This window comes from Pecten maximus, chromosome 4, assembly GCF_902652985.1.
Source record: "Pecten maximus chromosome 4, xPecMax1.1, whole genome shotgun sequence".
NCBI lineage: Eukaryota > Metazoa > Mollusca > Bivalvia > Pectinida > Pectinidae > Pecten > Pecten maximus.
In genome coordinates, this window is record NC_047018.1 from 28,671,007 (window position 1) to 28,697,055 (window position 26,049).

General features: G+C 41.9%; 1 protein-coding gene across 4 annotated transcripts in view; it reads right to left on the reverse strand.

Annotated features, from left to right (window-relative positions):
- Positions 1 to 26,049, reverse strand: part of LOC117325720 (microtubule-actin cross-linking factor 1-like) — a 214,299-nt gene that overhangs the window by 49,573 nt on the left and 138,677 nt on the right. For 3 of the 4 annotated variants that reach the window (XM_033882153.1, XM_033882152.1, XM_033882151.1), the window contains exons 25-33: positions 25,136 to 25,310; positions 23,650 to 23,807; positions 22,940 to 23,103; positions 22,582 to 22,720; positions 22,090 to 22,280; positions 21,801 to 21,960; positions 21,323 to 21,406; positions 17,290 to 17,511; positions 5,695 to 16,857 (exon numbers count right to left, since the gene is read on the reverse strand). In XM_033882153.1, coding sequence (XP_033738044.1) covers positions 5,695 to 16,857; positions 17,290 to 17,511; positions 21,323 to 21,406; positions 21,801 to 21,960; positions 22,090 to 22,280; positions 22,582 to 22,720; positions 22,940 to 23,103; positions 23,650 to 23,807; positions 25,136 to 25,310 — 12,456 coding nt within the window. Of the gene's footprint in view, positions 1 to 5,694; positions 16,858 to 17,289; positions 17,512 to 21,322; positions 21,407 to 21,800; positions 21,961 to 22,089; positions 22,281 to 22,581; positions 22,721 to 22,939; positions 23,104 to 23,594; positions 23,623 to 23,649; positions 23,808 to 25,135; positions 25,311 to 26,049 lie in introns of those variants that run through there. The other variant, XM_033882154.1, reaches the window with a different exon arrangement.

Consider the following 26,049-nt stretch of genomic DNA (forward strand, 5'->3'; position numbering starts at 1 on the left):
CAGTTGTTTCACGATTGTTTTCATTCACCTCCACATTTTGTTCCATTTCGAAGTCGTCTTTGCCAGTTGGTGTGATTGAGCCAGCATCACACTCGTCCTCTGATTTGTTATTCTTGTCCGAGTTGTCATTCCTCTGAGCGGCTGCATCCTTCTTATGTTTAGCATTAACAATCATCTGGCGGATCATTTCAGAGGTCAGTGGCATCATCCACGTATGTGGATCTTTCCTGTCTGTGCTCGATGAATCAGTTGTCAAATCGGACGAACTGCTGTTTCGAGAACGGCTTCCCATGGAGAATGGACGTGTGAGAACTGGGCCGTATGCATTCTCAGCGAGGTGACGGTACCGTACTGATTCCATGGTGTGTAAACCTGAGGCAGCCATAATGTTTTGGCTGTTGTTACTCTCACGAAGTCCCTCCCGTGGACTATTACTGATGATAAGACCTGCAGCGATCGCCTCGTTGAAGTTGTACACCTGATTATTTACCAAATTCACATACACATTCTTTATCTGTTCAATGGTTTTCCTGTCAATCGCCGTCTGCAATGTGACAACAATTCCATTCTGTGTTAGGTCGCGAATCTCCAGGCACATGGGTGTGATGATTTCCATCTCAATCATTTCCTTGAGTGTGTGTTCCTTCCCGGTACCTGGGTCCACAAACTGACAGTTCTTATCACTATAGAGCCCCTGGTTCACAGCACTATAGAGTGTCAGACCCTTGGGACTCAGGATAAATCCCTTATCAACAGCATCGCTCAGAGATATACACTCCCCTGTTTGTGGATTTTTGAACTCTCCAGTACTCATGTCGATCATTCCAAGACTAGCTGCACGCTTCAAAGTGATTGGCTGAATTGTGTCAGGATCAATAACAGAAGAGTTTGCGCGATGTAAGACACCGGATGAGAAGGCATCTTGGAGTTTAGCTTTGCCTTTGTTTTGTTCATTGGTAAGAATTTCTTCCACATAAATTTCCACCGAGCTCTTTGGCTGGGGAGCTTCTGCCATGCCCGCTATGATGAGGCTGAGTTCCATGGCGTCTTTGAGTGACATTGACGTATGATGTACGGTGTCATGGTAACATCCTTTTATAGGATCCACCACACGGAGACTGATAGCTTCCTGTAGTGTGAGGAGCTCTCTAGTGCGTGGATCTACAATCTCCCTCGCCCGTGTGTTTACGAGGTTATTCTGGACAGCGTCCTGTAGAGTAATTGGCTGACCGGTGATTAGATCCTCCATCAGACCGGTACTGGGACTAAGCATACCTTTCTTTAGTATACGATGTAGAGTGCCCAAACGGTAGGTCCCTTGGTCATCTTTAACCACTTGTAACAAGGAATCCAGTGATGAGGACATGTTTTTCGTCGTTTTTATGACCTCACTTCCTCTGGCTAACTTTTCCATCAATGATTTCTTGTGTTTTCCAGGATCTGGTATGTCTGTGTCATCAAGGTTAACCTCCATTTTCTCTGTCAGCAATCCTCCTTGGACAGCCTCACTGAAGGTTATACCATGTGTTGAATTTCTCTTTGGACCTTCCTTACTGGAATCAAGTAATCCCACCTCCAATGCCAATTTGAGGGAAACATTCTGGTTTGTTACCCTGTCGTGGAATGTAACACCAGAAACATCAATAAGCCCCTGGTTAATAGCCTCTGTCAAAGGTATAGGAATGTCACCATCTGACAAACGAAAATTACCCGTTTCTACATCTAAACAATTTCGTCGGAGAGCCTCGCCGAAAGTGATGGCATCTATATTCTGATCCATTGGGTCCACCACATCATCGTTGTCTAGCATGTCAATGCCAGAACTGTCACTGGAATGTTTGGGTTGCTTGGAGACAATCTCCACACTGTTACACAAAGAGTCAAGTTGTAAAGTCCTTTTCCTCAGATGTGGAAGTCTGGGAAAGTTACACAAGCTTCTGCCATTGAGGATGAGTCCTTCACTAAGAGCATCCATGAGGGAGACAATACGCCCAGAGTCACACACCACACACCCTGTTGTGGTATTAAACAGGCCACAGTCCACTGCCTTTTTCAATGTCATCACAATGTCTTTGTCAATATCCTTAACAAGAGAATCTTCTGTGTCGATCAGACCCTTATTAAGGGCATCAGCCAATGATAATTTCTCATCACAAATCATGCTCTGCATTCTCAGAAGCTCTGTATTTAATAATCCATAGGACACTGCCTCATCAAGAGTCACTCGTGTGAATGGCACATCAACAACTAGATTTTCCTCCACTGCCTTTTCTAGAGGAATACTCTTCATGTTCTGTCTATCCAGGATAGATCCGGTCTTACCACTAACGATTCCTTTATCCACAGCCTCACTTAAGGATATGAACTTCTGGGTGTCAGGGTTCATGACCCTTGACCTTGTGCCATGGATCAAGAATGTCTTTAAAGCATCTGCCATAGTTACAGAGGATTTAATCCTGAGATCATAAAACGTACATCTGTGTTTTTCGAAAATACCTTCCTCAACTGCTCTCTGGATTCCAAAGAGAGGCTTGCCATAGTTTGATCTTCGTGAAAAATCCGTCTGAGTTCCCGGACTTGTGTCAAGGATTGGTTTACCAGATGTTAACGAAGTAAAATCAGAATCTTTAAGGATGTCAGCTATTTCTGTCAAAAATGGCTGATATCCTTTCTGTTCGGATTTAAAAACAAACCCTTTAGCCACTGCCTCAGGAAGTGATGTATTATCCAAGTAGATGCCAGTTGTAGGGTCCAATATTTTCTTTGCTATCGCCTCCTTTGGGCTGTAAATTCCCCTTTCTGCCACAAGTACCTGTGGTTGAGAACCATCCACAAGTCTACAGGAAATTGCTTCCTGAAGTGACATACGGGCACATGTCCTTGGATGTAGGATGGTGTGTCTGTCCTTGTTGTACAGATCATTACCAACAATGTCTACCAGTGGAAACCCTTTCTCTGGCATCTCTATCACTAGCTTCTTCTCCACCGCTGTACACAAGTCTAATTTCTCAAATGTCTTTGTGTCTGTCACCTTTCCAGAGTATTTATCCATTAAGTGATAGCTTATTGCTTCCGAGAGTGGAATGAATTGATTACGAGCATTATCACGAACAAACGTATGTGAGGGATCAATAATCCCTATGGAAATAGCATCTTCCACATCCACACACATTTGAGAGGTTTTGTCCTTGACCCTTTGTAGTTCAAGGTCATATATACCCTCAGTCACTATGGTAACAAGGCCTTTAGCTGATTCTCCTGTAGTCTGTCTCAGAAGCCCATGAGCTAGTGCTGCCTTCAAATCTAACCACTCATCCATCACAGAATCCAATATCTGACATTCTCCTAAGTCCAGCAGCTTTCTTGACACTGCTTCCTCAAATGTCAGATATTCTCCTGATTTCATGTCTTTTATCACAATATCGTCACAGCGTACGAGCTTTGACTCTAAAGCTTCCTGGAATGATTTCACTTCTCCATTCCGTGGATCCATAAAATTTTGATAAGTTGTGTTGTAAACTCCTTCATGAATCGCATCAATTAAATTCAAATCAGTGCTACCAAGATTTTGGATGAGTAAACCTTTAGACACGGCCATGTTGAAATCACAATCAATTTTACCACATGAATATGTTCCTGTGAGGGAGTTCACTATGCCTTCACTTATAGCTCCATCTAGTGTTAAGAGGGTCCTACTTTCTAAATCCCGAACAAGTATACAGTCACGATCAAGGAGACTGGAGTCTATAGCACTGATTAAAGAAACACTGTACCCTGTTGAAGGATCATGGAATTTACCTTTCTCGTCTACCAGACAGTCATCCACAACCTCGAGGAGGCTATATTTAGGCTGATTTGTTAAGTCTATCAGAATCCCTCTCTCAATACTCTCTATTAGAGAAAGTGTATCCCCACTAGAAGTATCATAACACATTCCTGTTGCTAGGTTTAGTAGATCTCTCTCAACGGCCTCCTGAAATCCAAGGACTTCTCCACTGTCCACATCACGTACCTTTATAACACTGCAGTCTAACATTCCCGAGAATATAGCCTGGGAGAACCCCATTTTTTCCTCTGTGTTGGGGTTCAGCATCATTCCTGTAGCTATGTCGAAAAGTCCTTCCTCAATAGCTTCCGAAAGTGAGAGAGAGAATGGTGATTTACACTTTACAACCAAGCCTCTGTTTACAGCAAAGTTTAAGGCAATAGGTAACCCGGATGACAACATCATCCTCCCAGAAAGAGGGTCAATAATACGTTTATCTATTGCCTCTTCCAGGGTTAAAATGTCTTTGCTCACTGGATCACGGATCAGTGAGGCTTTGTGAACCAATCCACGCTCAATAGCCTCCACAAATGCCACATATTCGTCAGTGCTGATGTCACGTACTGTGTTGGTAACAGGATCATACAGGCCGTTATCGATGACATCATCTAATGTCACCGGCAAATCTGACATCGAACACAATTCTATGGAATGTTTTCTTTTATTTTTAGCTCGAAGTGCTGCTGCAATTTCCATGTCTAATTCTGACTCGGATGCGTCTTTTCCAGCATCATCTTCCTCCTCTTTCTTAATGTCACTGCTCTCTGTCAATTTATCATTCGAAGATGACCATGTGACACGTTTGATCTGCTTGGAATCACGACGGTTTGCGGAGGTTTCTGAAGATATATCTAGATTCCCCACGAGTCCAGCATCACAGGCTTTATCCCATGATAACCATTTATCATTAAAGGTATCCTTCACGAAACAGCCTTTCATTCCTGCCTTAGTACTAGATAGATCATTCTCTATAAATTTGACTATGCTGTTCTTCCTAGCATCTTTCAAACTCAAAACTGATCCAGATTTTTTATCACGGATAGAAATTGTTTCCTCAAAATTGGTTTCTGTCACATTACGTGGGAATGACAGCTTACCTCCCTTTATTCTATCCTGGAATGTGAGAGTGTCATCGGCAGTGTTTATAGAGAACGACCGTCCAGATACAATTTCTGAATCGTCAGAGACAAGTTTGCGACGTACAGCCACATGTAATGGGATTTCCTCTCCCTTAACATAATCAAACACATTGCCAGTCTTACTGTTGACAGCTCCACTCTGAATTGCTTCTTGTAGGTCAATTATCTCCCCTGTCTGAGGCAGTTTGAACAATGATTTTTTGGCGTCAATTAAACCATGTTTAATTGCTGCACCGAGAGAAAAGTTATTTCCAGAGACTGGGTCATGAAATAATCCACTACAGGGATTAAAAAGGCCTTGTTGCATAATCTGAGTCAAGGTCATGGTATGGGGTCCCTGTCCTTCATCACCATGGTTACCAGTTGAATCACAATGTAGAGATGTTGTGTCATCCACTTGGTTAGGCATCCTTGTCTCCGTGCCCTGTAAAATGGTTATCATTATAACATACAATTTTACAATCTAACAGTTTCACATGTGACACTTTACCTACCGTTTACACACTTTTTTTGTGAGCACTGCAGCTAAAATGAAACTGGTGCAGAGTGCAAAACAACAGCCATCTCCATTGTGTAGACATGTACTCCAATGCTGACTGTGCCATCACTTTGCACAGAGCACCATCACATAATAAGTGCAGTACAAGGACCGGTGAGGACACAAAGGGCTGGAGGGAGTGTCCTGGGAGGGGGTCTAACAGGGAGGAGGTGGAGGAGGAGGATACTTACCCCATCAGAAGTCGTCATGGACGCAGACAGGGAGGATGTAGAGGATGAGTCACCTTCAAGGCCTGGTGGGATGGTGCCGCCCATTACCTGAACCTCGCTGCTTCCCTCTACACTCTCAGTCTCCACCAGACCAGCATCCACCGCCTCCTGGAATGTCATCACTTCACCTGTCGAGGTGTTACGTACACGCCCACTAGCCTCAACCAAGAAACCAGGTTTAGTGACATATACTGCAGTGCCAGTCTTAATCTGAACCTCAGTTGCCGTGCGTGAAACCACAGCACCATCTTTATCTACTACCACTTCAGTCTTGGGAGAAAACGGTGACCCCTCTAGGACCACTGTGTATTTTTCTGCCTCAATCTCACGAGGCAGGTCATCAATGACAGAGTTATCAGTCTTCCCATCAATGCTGTCATCTGTCTTACCATCAAAACTTTCGTCAGTTTTACTACTTTCACCACTGTCATTTGTTATGTCATCATCATCATTACTTGTCAGTTTTGGTTGTAGATATCCAAGCTGAATCGCTTTTTGTAATGACACAGTCTGCCGAGTGCGTGGTTCTGTAAATTCAGCGTTTGCCACGTTGAGAGCGCCCTTCCTAATGGCATCAGTCAGTGACACTGGGAGTTCCTCACTGTGTTGGAGCTGAACATCATCCAGTGTCTCTGGTTGGTCCATGTTCAGGAAGCCACAGATGACTGCCTCGTCCACAGAGAGCTTATCACCAGACTTGGGATCATGGTACACACCAGTATCACTATCCACCAACCCTGTACGGATAGCATCACTCACTGTGATGGGCTGCTGGACATTAACCATGCTGACCAGGCCCCTTTTGGTAGCCTCTTTTGTGTCTATTTCCTCACCAGTTGTGGGGTCCACGAAGTCTGTGTACAAAATCCCCTCAGATATGACTGGGGATACCTCTGCCCCCTTCAGAATAATAACTGAGTCACCTTTACCTCCAACTCTGCCAGCTATTGGGGACAAGTATTGGTGCTTAAGAGCTTCCTCTACAGATATATATGCCCCTGATGTCGTTTCATGGAACATACCTGTCTTGGGGTCAAGTAAGCCTGTCTGGAGAGCATGCTGGAAGCTATGAGTTGTGTTGTCATATTTTGGCCCAGAATAACGATATGGACATTTGTCATCTGCTGTCAGATGTCCATTTCTGATTGCTTCATCAATAGTGTACATCTTGCCCTTTTTCGGCTCGGTGTAAATGCCAGTGGGAATATCAATGTAGCCGTACCTGAGGGCATCCCTTAATCTGATGCCCCATTGGTCTGTCTTACTGCCAGGACTGGTCACTGCTACCTCATCAGCACGGACAAGGCCTTTCTTCATTGCTTTGGAAACAGGGATGACCTCTCCCTTACTGGTATCAACAAAGTTGCCTTTTTCATCCAGAATGCCTCTGTTGACAGCCTCAGCCACATTCAGCATTCTTCCTGAAGCAGTATCCATGACACGTGTGATGTTGTAGGTTGAACCAGGCCTGTTGGATTTTACCTTTGTCTGGGTTGTAGTGATTGTCTGTACAACTCCAGATACTTGGCCATTTTGGAAAGCATCCTCCATCTTAATGCTTTTTCCTAGCTTCCTGTCATAATATGTAGTCATATCCTGATCAACAATTCCACGTTCAATTGCCTCATTGACAGAGATCTCTTTACCAGATTCAGGGTCAAGCACCATGGTAATGTTGATTTGCTTCATATCCTTGGTTTTTTTGTCGACAAGTTGACTCTGTGACATGTGACTTCCCTCTACCAGGTGGCTCTTCAGAGCCTCTTCAATTGGCATTGACGCCCCTGTATGAGGATCATAATACAATCCTTTATCCTTGTCGAGGATACCCTTTCTGACTGCTTCCTTGACCATGAGATCACGTCCAGTCAAAGGATCCTTGACCTTGGTGACTATCACATCTTTAACAACCACTAGATCGTCGGTCTTTTCCTTGACTTTGGAGGAATCAACCTTCACCAGACCCTTCCTCACTCCCTCCTCAACAGGCATTTTGTCACCAGTTCGGAGGTTTGTAATTAAGCCTTTCTCTGGTTCAAACAATCCTTTCTGTATGGCAACGTGTACTGGAATCTCCGATTTTGTGACTGGATCAACTAGGCACTGTACTGTAACAGACTCTCTAGTAACAGAGGTAAGAACTGGTATGGCCTCTTGTAAACTAGCCTCTACAAGGCCCTGTTTTACTGCATCTGTAATATCCATGACTCGTCCAGATGGATCCTGATAGGTTTGAAGGTCATTGGATAACAGTCCTCGCCTCTGGGCTTTTGGCACCGATATCTGTTCGCCAGTCCTGGGATCTGTGACTGATTTAACTGTCAAGGTTTTAGATCCAGTGTCCACTGTAAATGTTGTACCCATTGGTCCTATTTCTGTTGAACTCTCAGCTTTAATGGAACCTTTAGCTATGGCCTCTGGGATACTCATCTTCTCTCCTGTACGTGGATTGGAATACACACCCGTCTGCAAGTTTAGAATTCCTCTGTCGACAGCATCTACCACTGATATGTTCTGTCCAGAGAGTGGGTCATGTACCGATTGAATATTGACTGATTTCTTCTCAAATACAACACCTGCTGACCTTGGGGACATAGGTGACATTGGACGTTCTCCCTTGATGAGTCCTTCCTTCACTGCCTTGGAAACAGGAATTATTTCTCCAGTAGATTTTCGGAATTTTCCATAATGACTGTCAATGATACCTTTCTCAATGGCTAATTTTATAGGAATGAATTGTCCAGTTTCACTGTCAAATGCAGATTTCAGATGCAGAGTTTCTGCCATCTGTTCATACACCTCAGATCCTTTCATGGATGTAAAGCCAGCAGAATCATCCCCCTGAACCAAGCCTTGCTTGAGACCTTCACTCAATGGTATCTCCTCTCCTGTGTGTATATTCTTCAAAATGCCAACCTTCAGATCAAGTATGTCCTTCCTCACAGCTTCTGGAAGGCTCATTCTCTCCTGTGTGGCTGGGTCAACAACTGTGTGGACTTTCAGTGATTTCGTCTGGGTGATGATATCTTGTTTTGAAGTCCGATATTTTTCATCAGTTTTCATCTGTGAGTCAACATCCCTAGCAACCACCAGGTGTTCCTGTACAGCATCCATTATAGGAATCCGCTTCCCTGTTTCCTTTTGGTAGTAAGTGCGACCTTCTTTGTCAACTATACCACGGACCACAGCTTCTGGCAGAGACATTTTCTCACCAGTCAAAGAATCAGTGACTGCCACGATTGACAGTCTCTTCTTCTCATGAAACGTGACATCAGCATGGAATCCTTCATTTGTTGTTTGCTCCTTAGTAGTAAAAGTGTCAATAACCTTGCCCTGTATGTAGCCAAGGTCGAGGGCCTCTGTCAATGTGAATGTCTGCCCAGTCAGACTGTTAGTGTATGTCCCGTCGTGTTGGTTAATTAGCCCCCTATCTAGCGCTGTAGTAAGAGGTACTTCTGTACCAGCAGCGGAGTCTCTCACTCCTTCCACATTTACCTTTCTCGTAACCTTTTCCACAGACTCTGTTTTAACATCTTGCTTTCGAGGCAGACTGTCAAAGTGTTGGGAATGAATTGTATCTTTTATTTCTAATGTGGTAGGGCCCACAACATTCACTGTCCTAGACTGTAAATTGACAGGACTATCCTTAGAAACATCAACAGGTTTGGGTAGAGGTTTGGGCAATGTCTTCTTTGTGGGGGTCTCAGCAGTTGGTGATTGGGACACAACAAATGAAGAACTGTCAATAGTTGAGGAAGTCTCCTTTTTAGATTTCCGACTCAATGATCCTGTCGCCTTCATGATTGCCAGAGCAGGTGCTCCAGCTACTGCCAGGAGTCCAAACTTAGCAGCATCTTTGAGTGAAAACTTGGACTGAGAATCCTTATCTACAACTTTTCCTTGAATGGGATCAATCCGCCCTGCCCGGATACCCTCCTGTAGGGTTAGTTTCTCATCCGTCTTGATATCCACCATCAAACTGTTACCATCAATATATCCGGCTTTGATAGCTTCGTCCAGGGTCATTTCCTTTCTGGTTCTTGGCTCCTTGAAGATGCCACTCTCTTCACTAAAATAGTCCATCTCTATAGCAGAACTGAGGCTCATCATCTGTACCTCGTGAGTCATCCTGTCTGGCTGGGAAGTGTTCATCAGTTGGCCCCTTAAAACATCTAGTTTATGCACACCTGATGCAGTACTCTGCTCCCCGAATCGAGAATCTGTATGTGTGTCTAATCTGGATTCAGACATACTTTGCTCTACTTTCATGGCTTCTGTAAAACTCCTAGTCTCTTCTACTTGAGTACTTGTAGCAAACTGCCTGGTTTCCTGTACAGGTGGCGCTGTGGAGGAAGTCTTCAGTGTGCTAGGCTTTAGCGCAATTGGTTTCAGCTGAACTCGTGTTTCTTCCATCATTTTCTCCTCCTTCCTGTCAACGTGTGTCTCAGACACGGTAACGTTGTGGTGACTGTCGACAGAGTCTATGTAGCCATACTGTATGGCAGCAGCCAGGGACATTATCTCCCCTGTCTGTGGATGTGTGTAGGTTCCACTACCCTGATCTACCAGGTTGTTCTCTACTGCCTCTAACAGAGACAAGGATGTGTTCAGCCGTTCCCCGACATCGGTCTCCGTCTCTGTGTGAAATGTCACACTGTACCCTGGTTGTGGGATTAGACCCTCGAGGAATGCCTCCTTGAGAGTGATTTTCTCCCCTGTCCCTAAATGTGTTAACTTACCAGTATAGGGGTCTAATATCTTAATACGAATGGCTTCAATCAGGTTGAGAAGCCGTCCAGTTTGGGGATCAACTATACATGAATTGCCTATATCTATCACATGTTCATCCATAGCTCTGCGGATAGATATGGGATAATCATAGCCCTGGACAAATATACTACCCGAGTCTGTCACATTTTTATCAACCCTAACTATTTCATTGAGACTCAAGACTCCATCAGTTGTAGTGTCTTGGGGAACATATTCAGGAGGTTCATTTCCTTCCACTACTTTCCTTGTTTTACGTACCACTGTAGTTTCCTGTATTTTCGCGCCAGTTGGTTTTTGTACAACAACAGGTACAATTTGTTTTGTCTCTTCTGTTTTGATTTCCTCCATCTTTTCAATCACAGTTGTTAATGTCGTAGAGGTTTGTAAGTCTATGTAGCCACGGAACTTGGCTTCCATAACAGAAATCTTTTCCTGGGTATCCCTAACTGTAATGGTACCATCATCCCAGTTTATGTCTATTTCCGGAGTCTTAGACTCTGAAGCAGCTTTCTCAGCCAATTCCTCAACTGTGTCCGAGTCTAACAAACCTCTTTGTACAGCCTCGGTGACATTCATGACTTCTCCTGTTGGCGAGACAATGACCTTTCCTGCTGTCCAGTCAACAGTGAGGTCATCTTTGGACATTATTGAGGAGGATTGAACAGTTATTGGAGATAGGGGAGGGGTGGGAACCTTATCAGCAGATGGAGGATCACTGGACTTCACAAACACCTTGGTTCCAGAGATTGAAGAGCCCCGAGGATCTGCCTCATGCAACGGTAAGGAGGGTCTAGTAACCAGATCCGGGACAGTCGAGGAGGAGGGGGATGAAAGGGGAGATAAACTCACACTTGACACAGATTGGGGACCTAACGGGAAAGAGTTGTCTCCACGAGACATAACGAATGCTGAAACATCAGTCTCATCATGTTGTTTGTACATAGAAGAGGAATCAGTTTTCTTCTCCTGACCCTCACTTACCATAAAACCATAGGCTGGACTTGGGCTACGGTCGTCAGGAGAGTTGTGCTGATCAGTCTCTCTCTGGGGCTGTGAGACCTTAATTCGGTCTGTTGGTTTAGCATAAACAATGGTAGTCAGTGGCTGTTGTACGCCATCATCATGAAGACCATTTCCATTTACACTAAATCCATTGTCACTCACAGGTAATTGGCCAGGATCTTTGGACACTGAACTGTAATAATCCTTCACAGGTGATTGCACACGGTCTTTGATTTGCAATCCATATCCACTACTCTTTTCCTTCACTGGTGATCGTTCAACATCTTTTGTTGGGGATCCAAAATTGTAACTGGAATCCTTCACAGGTGATCTCTGAGGAGAACTGGAGGAGCTTGAGAGTGTCCGCTTCTGAAACACATCCTTGGTAGGGGAGACGTCCATCTTCCATGTATCCACATCACGACTCACATCCTCTGTCCATGTCTGTCCTTTTCTACCTTTCACTGCATCAAACACAGCCTTTCCTGCTAGAACTGGAGCTCCAACTACTGCCATGAGCCCCAACTTTACAGCTTCCTGAGCAGTCATCTTCTGTCCTGTCTGCTTGTCTTTGACACTCCCTGTCCTCCTATCGATCAGACCTTTTCTGAAGGCCACATCCATAGACACCATCTCACCACTTGCTGTGTCTAAGATGGTGACATCTTCTGCACGGAGTTGTCCATCTGTGATGGCCTTGTTAAGCGGAATACCTTCTCCTGTCACTGTATCATATACAGTACCCTCATTCTCATCCACAGCATTCTCGATCAATCCACGCTTCACTGCCTCTTCCAGTGACATCACTTCCCCTGTGGCAGTGTCCGTTACTGTAGCAGTAGTCCCATCAATGAGACCCTTGCTTAGGGCCAACTTCAGAGAGACCCGACGTCCTGATGCTGTATCCCGAACTGTCACCATTTTACCATTCAGCACATTACGGTTAACTGCCTCCTGTATAGACATGATGTCACCAGACAATGGCTCCAGAAACTTGCGGCTGGAAGGATTGTAAAGTCCAGCTTTTAGAGCATCCATTAAATTGAGCGGCCCTGGGGAGGAGAACTGAGTTGGTAGGTTAGGACTAATCTGGAAATTCTCTGCTTTACTCTTTTGGTAATTGACCCGACCAGTATTTGGGTCAACAAATCCTTGCTTAAATGTTTCCTGTAAGGTCAAGGGGTTATTGCCAACAATGCTGACCATGGCAGGTTTAAGTGGGTTGATGATTCCTTGTTCCATTGCTTCCTGCAAAGAAATCAGATTTCCACTCCTAGGATCCCGGACCTTTCCAGATGTTGGGTCAGCCAGACCAACATTGACTGCCTCGCAGTAGGACAAGCCCTGTGGGAAGGCAGTGGTGTTGACCTTCACTCCGCGTACATCTCCTCCCATCTTTGTGGTCTGTTTGGTACCAATTGTCAACTGTCCATTCTTATGGGAGTCTGGAATATCCTCAGCCTCCATCTCAAAACTTTGTTCAATATCTGTAGTGTAATTGAGAATCTCATCAGGCACACCAGATCTTTGCTTGTCACTATCCTGCATGCCTGACTTCTCTAATTTCATCTCTACTACGTTTGGCACAATTCCATTCCCAGATACAGCAGGTGGAGTTATCTCATCTTGAGATTCATTCATAAGTCTAGTGATTTCATCAGCATCAGTTGCCTTGGTCATGGAAAAGAATCCCTGTTTGAATGCATCCTCTAAAGGAATCCTCACGCAGGTTCTTGTGTCTAGGAATGTTCCTTTCTCCAGGTCAATGAGGCCTTGTTGCACTGCCTTGACTGGTGACATCTCCAGTCCAGTTTTTGCATCCCTGATTGAAGCAACATGTTTGAGGGAAAACCCCCCACTTCCTGCCTGTAATGAACTGTGGAAGATTTCCTCCTCACGTTTTGTACCTGTCACATCAGCATGTATCAGGCCTTTGTTGAGAGCAGAGTTGATTGGAATTGCCTCTCCTGACCTTGTATTGACATAAAGGCCCTTATTAAGGTCAAGGACACCACTGATGACAGCATCATCATATGAAACCATCTCCATGGTGATAGGATCAACTACACTGCTGATGCTTAATGTCACAGTCTCTGCTGTAATGTCCTCTACCAGTGTTGCCTCCATAGATTCTTGTTCCTCTGTGATGTGAATACTGTGAATATCAGAGCTACTGGATGATTCAACACCTGAAGCAGTCGCTATGGCCAGTTTTTTCTCGATAGCATCATTCATGGACATTACTTCCCCTGTGACAATATTAACATATGTGCCGTTATGTTGGTTGACGATTCCATCTTCGACAGCCTTGGCCACTGAGATGGTAGCACCAGTTCTTGGATCCACTACCCATGACACTTTGAGGGTGGTCAGTTTAGTAGTGACTACTTTACTGCCATCTACACCATCATTAGAAGTGATGGAAGACAACTCTGCGTCAATGAGCTTCTGTTCGATTGCCTCGGGGATGCGTAACTTTTCACCTGTTGATGTGTTGATATAAACTCCATTGTGCTCATCCAGTATTCCCTCCTGCACTGCCTCCAGGACAGAAATGTTCTTACCGGTAATGGGATGTTTTACACTCTTGAGCTGGTAAGACCTGGTCTCACGTTTGAGACCCTGCAGTGGTGTCATGTGAGATGAGCTGACATCGTCGGCAAGGACGAGACCCTTCTCCACCGCCTGACTGATGGGAAGGAGCACCTCACGACCAAACCTGTCTTTACTCACATACTGACCTCGTTCTCTGTCAAGTATGCCATCCTTGACTGCCTGGGAGACAGATATCTTCTCGCCAGAGTTAGGATCAATCACTCCAGTGATGGAAAATGACCGGACCTCTTTAACTGCCTGATCTGTGGGAGTGTCCACCTCTATTCCTGTCAAAAATCCTTTATCCATTGCTTCTTTGACTGTGTACTTCTTGCCTGTGACTGGATGGATGAAACACCCTTGTGATACATTGAGAAGTCCTCGTTTTGATGCTTCCTGAGCTGACAATCTCTCCTTGGTGAGGGGATCAGTCACACTTTGTATTTTGATGTAGTTGGTTTCAGACACCAGGCTCTCAGCCACTGCAGGTCGAGAGATGGTCGTTGTGGTGAAAGAGAACCCCTCATCACCTTTGGTTAATTTGGAATCGACTGTAGCTGACTGACCTGGTGACACAGGTGACATCTTGGTAACAACCTCCTCCAGCCAACGATCAGCCTCATCTTTAGTCTCTGACACCAAGGTAGGTCGTGGCCATTCTGATGACAGTTTCAACAGACCCTGTTCAATAGCATCCTCAACAGGCATGGTTACACCTGTCCTGGGATGCCTGAAAGTCTGGGAGTCCTCGTCAAGCAGTCCCTGATCTAGTGCCTCAGAAATGGTGATGGCTTCCATAGGCTGTTCCTCTTTAACAGATTTTTGATTTGTGGTGAGTGCTGTGTAGATGACGACTGGACTCAGAAGTTCTACGACTGTTTGTGCATCCTCTGCAGACACCAGACCCTCCATAGTGGCCTGTTGTAATGGCATCACATCTCCAGTGGTCAAGTCCCTGACTTCCCCAGTTGTGGGACTGATAAGTCCCATCTGGACAGCCTTCAGTATTGTCACATTTTTTCCTGATGAATCCTTCAATGATGTTTCTTGTGTCAATTTCTCTACTGTGTCTTTGACAACAAAGCCCTGACTACCAGCCGCTCGAAGTAACACACGCCGTCCAGACCGAGTGTCAACAAATTCCCCTCCACCTGTGATGACGCCTTGCTTCAGAGCTTCAGCTAGGGTTAACGTCTTTCCTGTTAGGGAATCCTTTACACTTGGCTTGGCAAACACAACCTCTTCACTGACAAGTTTGATATGCCCCTCCTCCAAGGCTTGGCCTATAGGTGTTGGAGGTGCTGCCCCTGGGGGTACGTACAGACCCCGAGAGTCAATAACACCTCGCTCTATTGCCTCAGACAGGGTGAGAACATCATTGTTAACAGGGTCAACAATGCACTTTACGCTATCGTCAAGGAAACCATTGTCAACAGCATCAGAGAAAGCCATGACCCGTCCAGACTGGGGATCCACAAAATATCCTTTGTCTGTGACAGTACCATCTGCCAGAGCCTTGGGTAGCGTGAGTGGCTTGTTTAGTATTTGTTGCTGGAATGCTTCATCTAACGGGATTCTTTGCCCAGTTGTCTTATCAATACATCTGCCGGACTCTGGGTCAATAAGGCCCTTGGTGACAGCCTCTATCAGTGTAATGTATTCTCCACTGGATGGATCCTTGATTTCTTTCTTGGAAGGACTAATGAAGCCTTTCTCCACAGCCTCCAAAATAGTCAGGTCCTTGTCAGAGAGAGGGTCGTGAATCTTCCCTGTTGACCTGTCGTATAGTTCCTTTTCTACAGCTTCAGCTAGGCCAATTGTTGTTTCCATTGAAGACAGTTTCCCATCTCCAAACATGGCCTGAGACTGGGTTATGGTTGTCACTGCATAGCCATCACCACACAACTTCTTGGCTGTTTCCTCAGTGACTATTCCCCTTGAGAGGGCCTCATGGACTGGAATGTGTAGCCCAGTAGAAGGGTCTCTAAATGTAAGTTTAACAGGATCAAAGTACCCCTTCTGTATAGCGTCCATTAGAGATAACTGACGCCCAGTGTGTGGATCAGGGAAACCACATGGGGACTTCAACTCCCGCTGTAGATCAGAGGAAATGTAGCCTCGATCACAAGCTTCCAAAAACTGTATTCGACGACTGGTGATGGGATCCATAAAATATCCGGTTTTTGGATCAAACAATCCAGTCTTGATGGCTTCCACCATGTTTAATTTACGGCCAGTTTTTGGATTTAAAATGGCCGATACAAACACTGTAGTCCCTTTGGGTGCCAGATTTTCCTGTTTTAAAGTCACAAGTATTTGAGAAGCCTGTGGTAACTTGCAGTCCATTTCACTAACATTTCCCAGTGAAGTTACACTAGAGATGCTAGCCACTTTCTGAGAAAGCCTCTTTCCAGCATCAGAGGGTGGCGGCGACACCATTCTCATTTGAACTGTTGGGACAACAGCTGCTGTCACGGGTTTCTCAATGGTATCCATCATCTTAGTTACACGAATACCTGGTGTAAGAGTAGCTGGAGGCTGTTCGTGAGTGTTCTGTGCGTGCATTGTCACTTTGCTGACAAAGGTCTTGGCTGGACCGCTATATCCTTGCCCTGGCTGGCTGGCATAGCCTTCGAACTCGGACAGCTGCTCAAAGAAACCCTGCATGTCCTCATCAACTAACATAGAGGAGCGCTTGGCCAATTCTGCCCGGAATGTACGGAGTAACGGAATATCCTCATCAATCACCATCTGAAACTGAACACAGGCTTCAGGTTAATACCGGTTACATATATGATTGTCAAAATTAAGTCGTACAAAAAGAAAAATTTGGGAAAATGAAAGACCGTCTCAGCTTGTTTTAAATGTTGGAATATGAGGTAACAGAGAGCATGATTAATTAATTTAAATCACTGCCTCCGCTAGTGATCGAACCCAGGACCTCAGGCTTACTAGTCTTACGTTCAACCGATCAAGCTAAAGAAAAGATCTCTCTAGCCGAGCGGTATATTGCTGCAAGTATTTACTAGGGTTAAATAGATACTACCTGTATATCCAAATAGTTGCATTTTAGACACGATTCGTCAGGATTTAATAGTGTAAATGACTTCTACACATCTACTTTGAATGTCATACAAGTGTTGTGAAGATAATTCCTGATCACACTGTTGTCTGACTGTGCATCAGTACCTGGACATCCTCACTGGCTCCAGATAATCTCGCTGTGATCTCCTTGAGCCGATTGTTGGTCCACTTGACCATGTCTATATACCGCCGGTTAAGTGTGTCCAATTCTGTCTTGACCATCTCTGCCCCACCCTCATGTCGCCGCCGTTTGGCCAAACCTTCCACCAGGGCAGCATCTATGTCCTCTAAGCTGTCTCGGTACTGTTTCAGCTTCCTGTCGTAAATCTATAAGGAAAAGCTTCCAGGTAATCTGAGTGTCAAACTCGATCTATGATGATTTTAATTCAGTATTTGAAATATTTTTGTGCAACAGCTGTGATGGTGTTTATTTTTCAATGAAAAATGTGTATAATTACTCAATTATTTTCATGCAGTTTTCTAACTAAATCTTATTGTGACTATTTTATAGATTTTTTTTATCTTTCTAGTGATGATGTGAAAAAAGGTGCAATTACTATATACAATTAACTTTCAGTTCAAAATCACAAAGCTTTAAAGTTGTCAAATAGCTACCCTTAATCTAAATAGTTACTTATTTACCAAAATTATTAAAATCCATTTAGAAATTTGACCTTGACCTGATCAGTAATGCCACATCACCATGGTGATAGATATACTTGAGCGGCAATTAAAGTGAGACAAATATTGTAACCAAAGCAACACAGAACACCAGTTATAAATTTATCATAAATATTGCTGTCAGCAGAGCATATCTTACGGAAATATGAAACTTCCAATGTTGACCCAAATATCCTGTTACCCATCACCCTACTGGTGGCCTAGAACAGCACTAACTGTACACTTGTTTACAGTGGCAGTTACTAAGGTGACAGCAACTATTACAAAATGTGATTGTCTAGACACTACACACTTACAGCCAATCATATAGGATCCAAATTGTTCAAATTTACGTAAAAAATGAAAATGAATGCAATATTTGTTAACTTCATTAATTTCTTTGAAATCAAAATATTACATTTTAATAGCATTTACTTAGAAGTTGTCCTGTACCCTTTGATAATGCCATCACCTCAGGTCTTGAAATCAATATCTGAAACACCTTACACTAATCCAAAAACTAAAAAGGATGGTGTGACCTTGACCTTGGAAGAGTATTATGACAAAAGGATCCAGCCCCAAATCATATCAGACTCCAAAATTATCATTTAGATGCTTTGGCTATTAATTTTTGTGTGATAATTAATCAGCTTAACAAACACAGCAATTTTTTAATCAACATTTTAAAGTAATTAGTGGGAAGATTCAAACTGTATTTAAAACCACACTTTTCCTCGAAAAACAAAAATAAAAAACTATATATATTCAAAACCAAACATTAAGAAAAAATGCATTTATATTATTGAATTCACTTCCACATAAAGACAAAAGATTTCAGAATTCATAACAAATAATTGTTAATTCCATGTACGAGTTATGTAACCCAGAAAATAATAAAACAATATTAATATAACATCATAACGATGAAAGAAAATATCTTAATTAAACCAAAAGCAAATAAATATAAAATTATATTATATAAGATTGTTAGGTAAATGATATTTATTTATTTTTAGCTTAGGTAGCAATTTAAAGACAAGTCAGTATCCAATACGGGACATATCAAAACTTGCCATAGGAAAAGTGTTGAGTGAATCAATCTATTACTGAAATTACAAAATCAAAATTGGTCCCATAACTATGTGTGAACACAGCTTGTTGGATGCTTTGTTAGTGTGGGTTAGGCATATCAAGAGACATGCATGGTGGTATGGTAAGTAAGCTTTCAATAACTCTCAATTGTGATGGCTTCCATAATTTATTGCTTTATCATTTTTTAAGTAACTTGATCTTGTAATTCCATTTTGAATATTCAGTTTCCTTGTGTCATTTGTCATCACAATTCAGAGTTATTTAGGGGTATGAAGATACAGGAAACACCATCAGAGTACAATCCAATCTTGACTTTTGAATTATCATAAATATTTATTACATTTTATTCCAAGTAGCCTGATTTCCTCTGATACTCCCAGGATACAATTATATTATGTTGCTACTACATTTTTGTTCTTTCGGCACTACCTTGTTAGAGTGACAAATTACAAAATTGTCATTTAAATTTCAATATTTAAGACATTTTGAGCTTTAAGCTAAATATGCTGTGAATCATTGTCAAGATTGAACGACCTGCAGTGTTTCTACATGGGGGAGTCATAATTGTACCACTCACAACAGCAAATGCAAGGGAGGTATTTCCTTGGAAAGATTCAATAACCATTATTTATTGAGCAAAATGCAATCTAGAACTCTAGTAGCTGAAACATGCAAATCACTAAACAACCAGCCAGCACTTTTATCTACTAATCTCAGAGCTGTTCTATTGTCTCTAATATCAAAATCATCATCATTGCAAATCAGAAAACATCAAGTGTTTTATCAGTAAAATTATCTTCTTCTTTTTTCTGAATGGAAGTCAGTGATTTAGAAACAGAGACTAAATAAGGATATAAATTATATAAAAGCTGTTTGTTTAGAGCACTCATGCATTATTGATAATATAAAGTAGTAAAATAAAGATAAATAAATTCAGATATGTATATAAAACTGAGCTTTCCAACTCTTTTTAAAGGATAGATGAGACGTTAAAAATGAAACTTTAAAGACATAATTTGACAAAACCAAAATGAAAAAAAGTTTGACAAAAATAAATTGTGATTACTTTTGTAAGTTACTGATAATTAGGGGAAATTTTTGGATTATACAATTCAAAATATTTGTTGAAAATTTTATTAATTCATCACACATTTTAGTTTTTTAATTGTTAAAAATGTATAGGAGGAAAATCATGAATTTAATGTTTTAAACCTTAAATCTAACAACAAACCACAAAATGTCACATTGATCTATAATAAGAGATGAAGTTGGATAAGCTCAAAAATATTAAATAGATAAATAAATGGTTTCCACTGCACATTTCCAAGCACAAGAAAACTGAATAAAATTGTCAGGAAGGAATCCTTTTATGTTGTTTGATTAATTCGTTACACCAAATACCATACCATTATTCACATTTCCAAACAAAAAAAATTAAAAAAAAATTGCACATATGATTATATTTATAGCTCACCTGTTTACCATGGTAACTACATGTAACTCTGACTACTTACTGGTCAGGAGGCCAACCAATCACGGAGAAGCAAGCTGATGACTCAATGCTAAGGAGCTGGGTCAAGCCGTGCATTTGCGTTGTGTGTAGGACTGAATTTTCATGAACAACGTTGAAGAAAATAAAAATGGCTACCCCAAGCTGCTCAACGTGCTAAGCAACCTGGAGAAGGATGGATCTAAACAATGCTGGAACTAAAGTTGATCAATGACGATGTGAGGTTGGAAAGGAAGGGGCATGAAGGGATGGGTTGGGAAATAGACATTTGGATATTTTCAAAAGAACAAAAGACTGTCAAACAGTTACAAACATAAATTGACAGGAAACATTAAAAGCACAAAACAATAAGCACAAAAAAATCATTACAAATATAGGCTCAAGGAAAGACAACTCTGTAACTAAAACACAAGTATCCTTGGAGAAGATAATACAAAGGAAATGTGCCTAATATACAACAGTTTGTAAAAATAACAAAAAATAAATAAAAATGCAAGAATGCTGTACAAAGGCACATACAGGGAGTGTTTACAAACATGAATTGTTTTACTACAAAAACCACTACGACAGGAAGCAGAAGGTTAGTAAGGGGAGGTCATCCCGACACAAACGTGTGTCACACATAGTTTTAAACATATATATATAGGGAAACAGGAAAAGCATGTGGTCAAAAAATAAACAAAACAAAAATACATAAAACAAAAATAATCAGCATATACTAGCAAATGCATTACATTTGGGATTTGTGTCTCTGGTAGGTAAAAATAATAACAAAAATAAATGCCAAAAAAATTAGAAGCTGGTAGATGCCACATTCTGCTTGGATGATCTAGGGTTGCATATATCATACAAGTTAAATGCTTCATGAGGGCATACCTTTGCCTCTCGAATATACTGTCCACCATGTCGATTTACTGCCTCAATCTGATGCTGTCGCTCTCCAAGTCCATTGTATATTGCCTGAAAAGAACAAAAGCTTTGTTCATTAGCATGTCTCAGAATCTTCTTTATCTTTATGTTATGGATTTTGTTTCTTTATATCATGAGTTTTGCTGTTTATATCATGGGTTTTGATGTTTTCTATAATTTCATAACACAGAAACAGAGTGTATGTCTAAGTAACATACTCACATATATATACATGTAAATCAGAGTATAGAATCAGCAGAGTATGTCTAAGTAACAAAATTTACGATTGCTACCAATATGATCAGCTTAGGACAGTTGAAGCCTTTTGGAGGAAGTTTATAGGAACACATGTAATTTAGTTATCGATTTTAACTCCTCTGTTATATTATCTTTTAATCATTTGAGTGTCAAACTGATTCGATCCAGGTTCAAATCAATCCCCTACCATGGTGGGTTCTATCATCTGTTTGAGTTGGTGTAGTTCCTGTGTGAGAGGGGGCTGTGTGTCGATGGTTAGCTGGGTGTGGTCTGCCCACTGCTGCTCCGACTTCAGGCCATTTGTGTATAGGGAAAGTAAATCACCGGACGTGTCCATGCTTCTCAGCCTAAAACATAGAGTCGTTTAATGACTTACACGAATACATAAGGTAGTGATCTCTCATACAGTCACAGTAATAAGATCAGGCAAAATGACGCTGTCCACTTCAACCCTCGGATGTTTCGCTATAACTCACCGTTCCACAACCTGTATACAGACACTGTTCCAGCGTTGGTCGAGTTCAGCGACCTCCTTCTCTGTGCCCTCAAGGTCATAGTAGCGTGGTACCCCTGGTCGACACTTTTCTGTGTTGACACGGAGGCTGGCTGTGTCACGCTTCAGTGAGTCCACCTTTAGTTGCTGTTGCTGTACAGATACCTGGAGGTCCTGAAAGTAGAGGGTAATGTAAATGATCAAGGGAGGTAATCATGTCAGGTTACTGGTGACAACAAAAAGTATTTAATGACGTATGTATTAGATGAAGAAAGATCCTGACAAATACAAAATGATGCATATTACTCATACCTGCAATTTTACTTAATCAAGTACAGGTGTTTCATATGTTTAAATAAATGAATTTATTTTAGAAGTAAAACAACTTAACGTTTTGATAAATATCTTCAAACTGTGTGACAACTTTGCCATTTCTGTTGTGTTCAACATGATGTAATCGATTTAAGAAGTGTACCTGTAGTTCGGCCTTATGGGAGCGAAGAGATTCGGGGTCAGAAGACAAACTGTCCTGGGTGATGAGGGCTATCTCATAATCAGCAACAAGTTGTCGGACAGTGTCAAGGTCAGACAATAGTGAATCAACATTTTTCAACCTGAAATAAACATTTTTTATTGGTTTGTGTACTGCTCGGGCATCCTAAATAATGCTTTCTTTCTTTAATTTGTGTGAAAGACAAAAAAGTGTTGGTAACATGTTCTATAAGATCATAAGTGTGGATAATATTACACAGTTAACTGTACTTGAAACAGACAGGTTAGGAACATGACCAGCCTACCTGTCCATGTATATGATAATAATCCTTATAACCTACCTATCCATGTTTGATTTGGAGAGGTTCCACATATGATCCCGCTTTTGTAGCGCCGCGTTATACTGTGGCTCCATCTGGTGTTGGGAGCGTGTTGGGAGATTTGTAAACGACTGCTTCATGTGATCTATATCCATTTCATGGCTACTTAGTGTTCTGTCCCAGCTCTGGAAAGACAATAGCGGTAGAAAATTATCTCAATATTCTGTTTACAGAAGTATTTTCAATAACACTCTGAATTTAAATATTAGCCACTTCCTCACAATGATGCTTTTTCTTCACTAAATGTTTTTTTCTGGGTCTGACTTCACATTCCCTTTATTTATCTGCCTGTCAAACAACGCTTAATCACACGTGTCCTAAAAATATATCCAACCTTATACTTTTTAAGGGCAATATTAGTGCCCTCAGCCCCTAAAAGATATTTTAGCCTCTGCCTCTCTATTACATATTGTAGAAACCCCTCAGCCCCTAATAGATAATTTACCTTCTGTCTCTCTATGACATATTGTAGAAACCCCTCAGCCCCCAATAGATAATTTACCTCCTGTCTATCTATGACATATTGTAGTAACCACTCAGCCCCTAATAGATAATTTACCTTCTGTCTATCTATGACATATTGTAGTAACCCCTCAGCCCCTAATAGATAATTTACCTTCTGCCTCTCTATGGCATGCCGTAATGCCCCTAGCCCCTAATAGATAATTTACCTTCTGCCTCTCTATGGCATGGCGTAAAGCCCCTTTGTCTCTGGGATGCATCTCTTGTAGGTGACCAGTCAGAGTCTGTTCACAGCTAGACAGATTGTGACTGACTGCGTCCAGGTCCTGTGCAAACTTTTGCTCTGGTGACCTTGTCAGCCTCGATTCTGTTAATCAAAAGTAAACACTTATAAAACAAAATTAAAAATGTCAATTTTCATTATTTCTTACACACATAAAAAGCATTTCTTCAACAAACAAACTTTCTCTGACGACTGATCACACCTACAAATTTTCTCTGACGACTGATCATACCTACAAACTTTCTCTGAAGACTGATCATACCTACAAACTTTCTCTGATGACTGATCATACCTACAAGCTTTCTCTGACGACAGATCACACCTACAAACTTTCTCTGACGACTGATCATACCTACAAACTTTCTCTGACGACTGATCACACCTACAAACTTTCTCTGACGACTGATCACACCTACAAACTTTCTCTGACGACTGATCACACCTACAAACTTTCTCTGACGACTGATCACACCTACAAACTTTCTCTGACGACTGATCACACCTACAAACTTTCTCTGACGACTGATCACACCTACAAACTTTCTCTCAAGACTGATCATACCTACAAACTTTCTCTGACGACTGATCATACCTACAAACTTTCTCTGACGACTGATCACAACTACAAACTTTCTCTGACGACTGATCATACCTACAAACTTTCTCTGACTGATCACAACTACAAACTTTCTCTTATGACTGATCACACCTACAAACTTTCTCTGACGACTGATCATACCTACAAACTTTCTGACGACTGATCACACCTACAAACTTTCTGACGACTGATCATACCTACAAACATTCTCTGACGACTGATCATACCTACAAACTTTCTCTGACGACTGATCATACCTACAAACTTTCTCTGACGACTGATCATGCCTACAAACTTTCTCTGACGACTGATCATACCTACAAACTTTCTCTGACGACTGATCATACCTACAAACTTTCTCTGACGACTGATCACACCTACAAACTTTCTCTGACGACTGATCACACCTACAAACTTTCTCTGACGACTGATCACACCTACAAACTTTCTCTGACGACTGATCATACCTACAAACTTTCTCTGACGACTGATCACACCTACAAACTTTCTCTGATGACTGATCATACCTACAAACTTTCTCTGATGACTGATCATACCTACAAACTTTCTCTGACGACTGATCACAACTACAAACTTTCTCTGACGACTGATCATACCTACAAACTTTCTCCGGCGACTGATCATAAAAGCGGCTGTGCTGGTTGTGCATTGTTACATAATATTATTCCATTGATACAAACTGTCCCAGTCCTCTGGCTATCTCTATATATGTAGAATGTCTGTTGAAGATATCAATTTGTCCATATTGAGGATTTCTATCGTAACCATGGCAATAGAGATAAGCTGTCCATACCTGATTCCGCAGCTGCTGTTGAAAGACTGTGAAAGACTTTGTTACATTCTGCTAACTCTGCCTTTAAGTTCTTCATGTCGGGATGAGAGTCTCCGATCTCACTGATCAGCTTCTCAGCGTCCTCATTCACAACCTTTAGTAGTGTTTCCCGTCCCACCGGATCAAGTTTCTGAAACTAAAACACGAACTGGTTGTTATGCACGTACAGTCATGTACAGTAAGACGTTGTGATACAAAATGGTTGAATACCAAAGTGTAACAAAAGTAAGGATAAACTCACTGTTAACAGTCAGTCTGATGTTTAGGCTGTACGAAAAAGACATCTTCCATCTTCATGCAGTAATAATCATTTAATATCTCATATAGATATAAATAGGGGGACCACTGTAGTTATAATACACCAGGTGTAATAACATATGGATAAAACCACCTAACCAATGAGGACCTCTCAGGACCTGTCTCATCAGATAATACTTTCTGGTCCTAAGTCACATAGCTAACAACTCCACATGGATGTAAGACAACAAGTCCAATACAATACCCCAAAGGTATCTTTTTCTTCCCAAAGGATTTTTCTCAGAATTTTTTCGCCTCACAATATTTATAATTTCATTGAGAAGAAATGTCCACAATCAAATAAAACTATGTCATAAAATATCTCACTTTATTAATGTAAACTTTATTTATTTTACAATGACTACAAAAGAAGTTATATCAACTTATATCAATCATGCTTGTTGGAGTGGATGGATGCACGTGTCTTAGTGTGGGAGGACAGGGATAAAATCCACATGGTAGAACAGGTGACCTCAAACCTTTTCTCATCCGATCAGGGAATCAGTGAAAGGCAAACGTATTACTAGTGTGCCACCCGACCACACTTACCACCCGGACACCTGACCACCCAACCACCC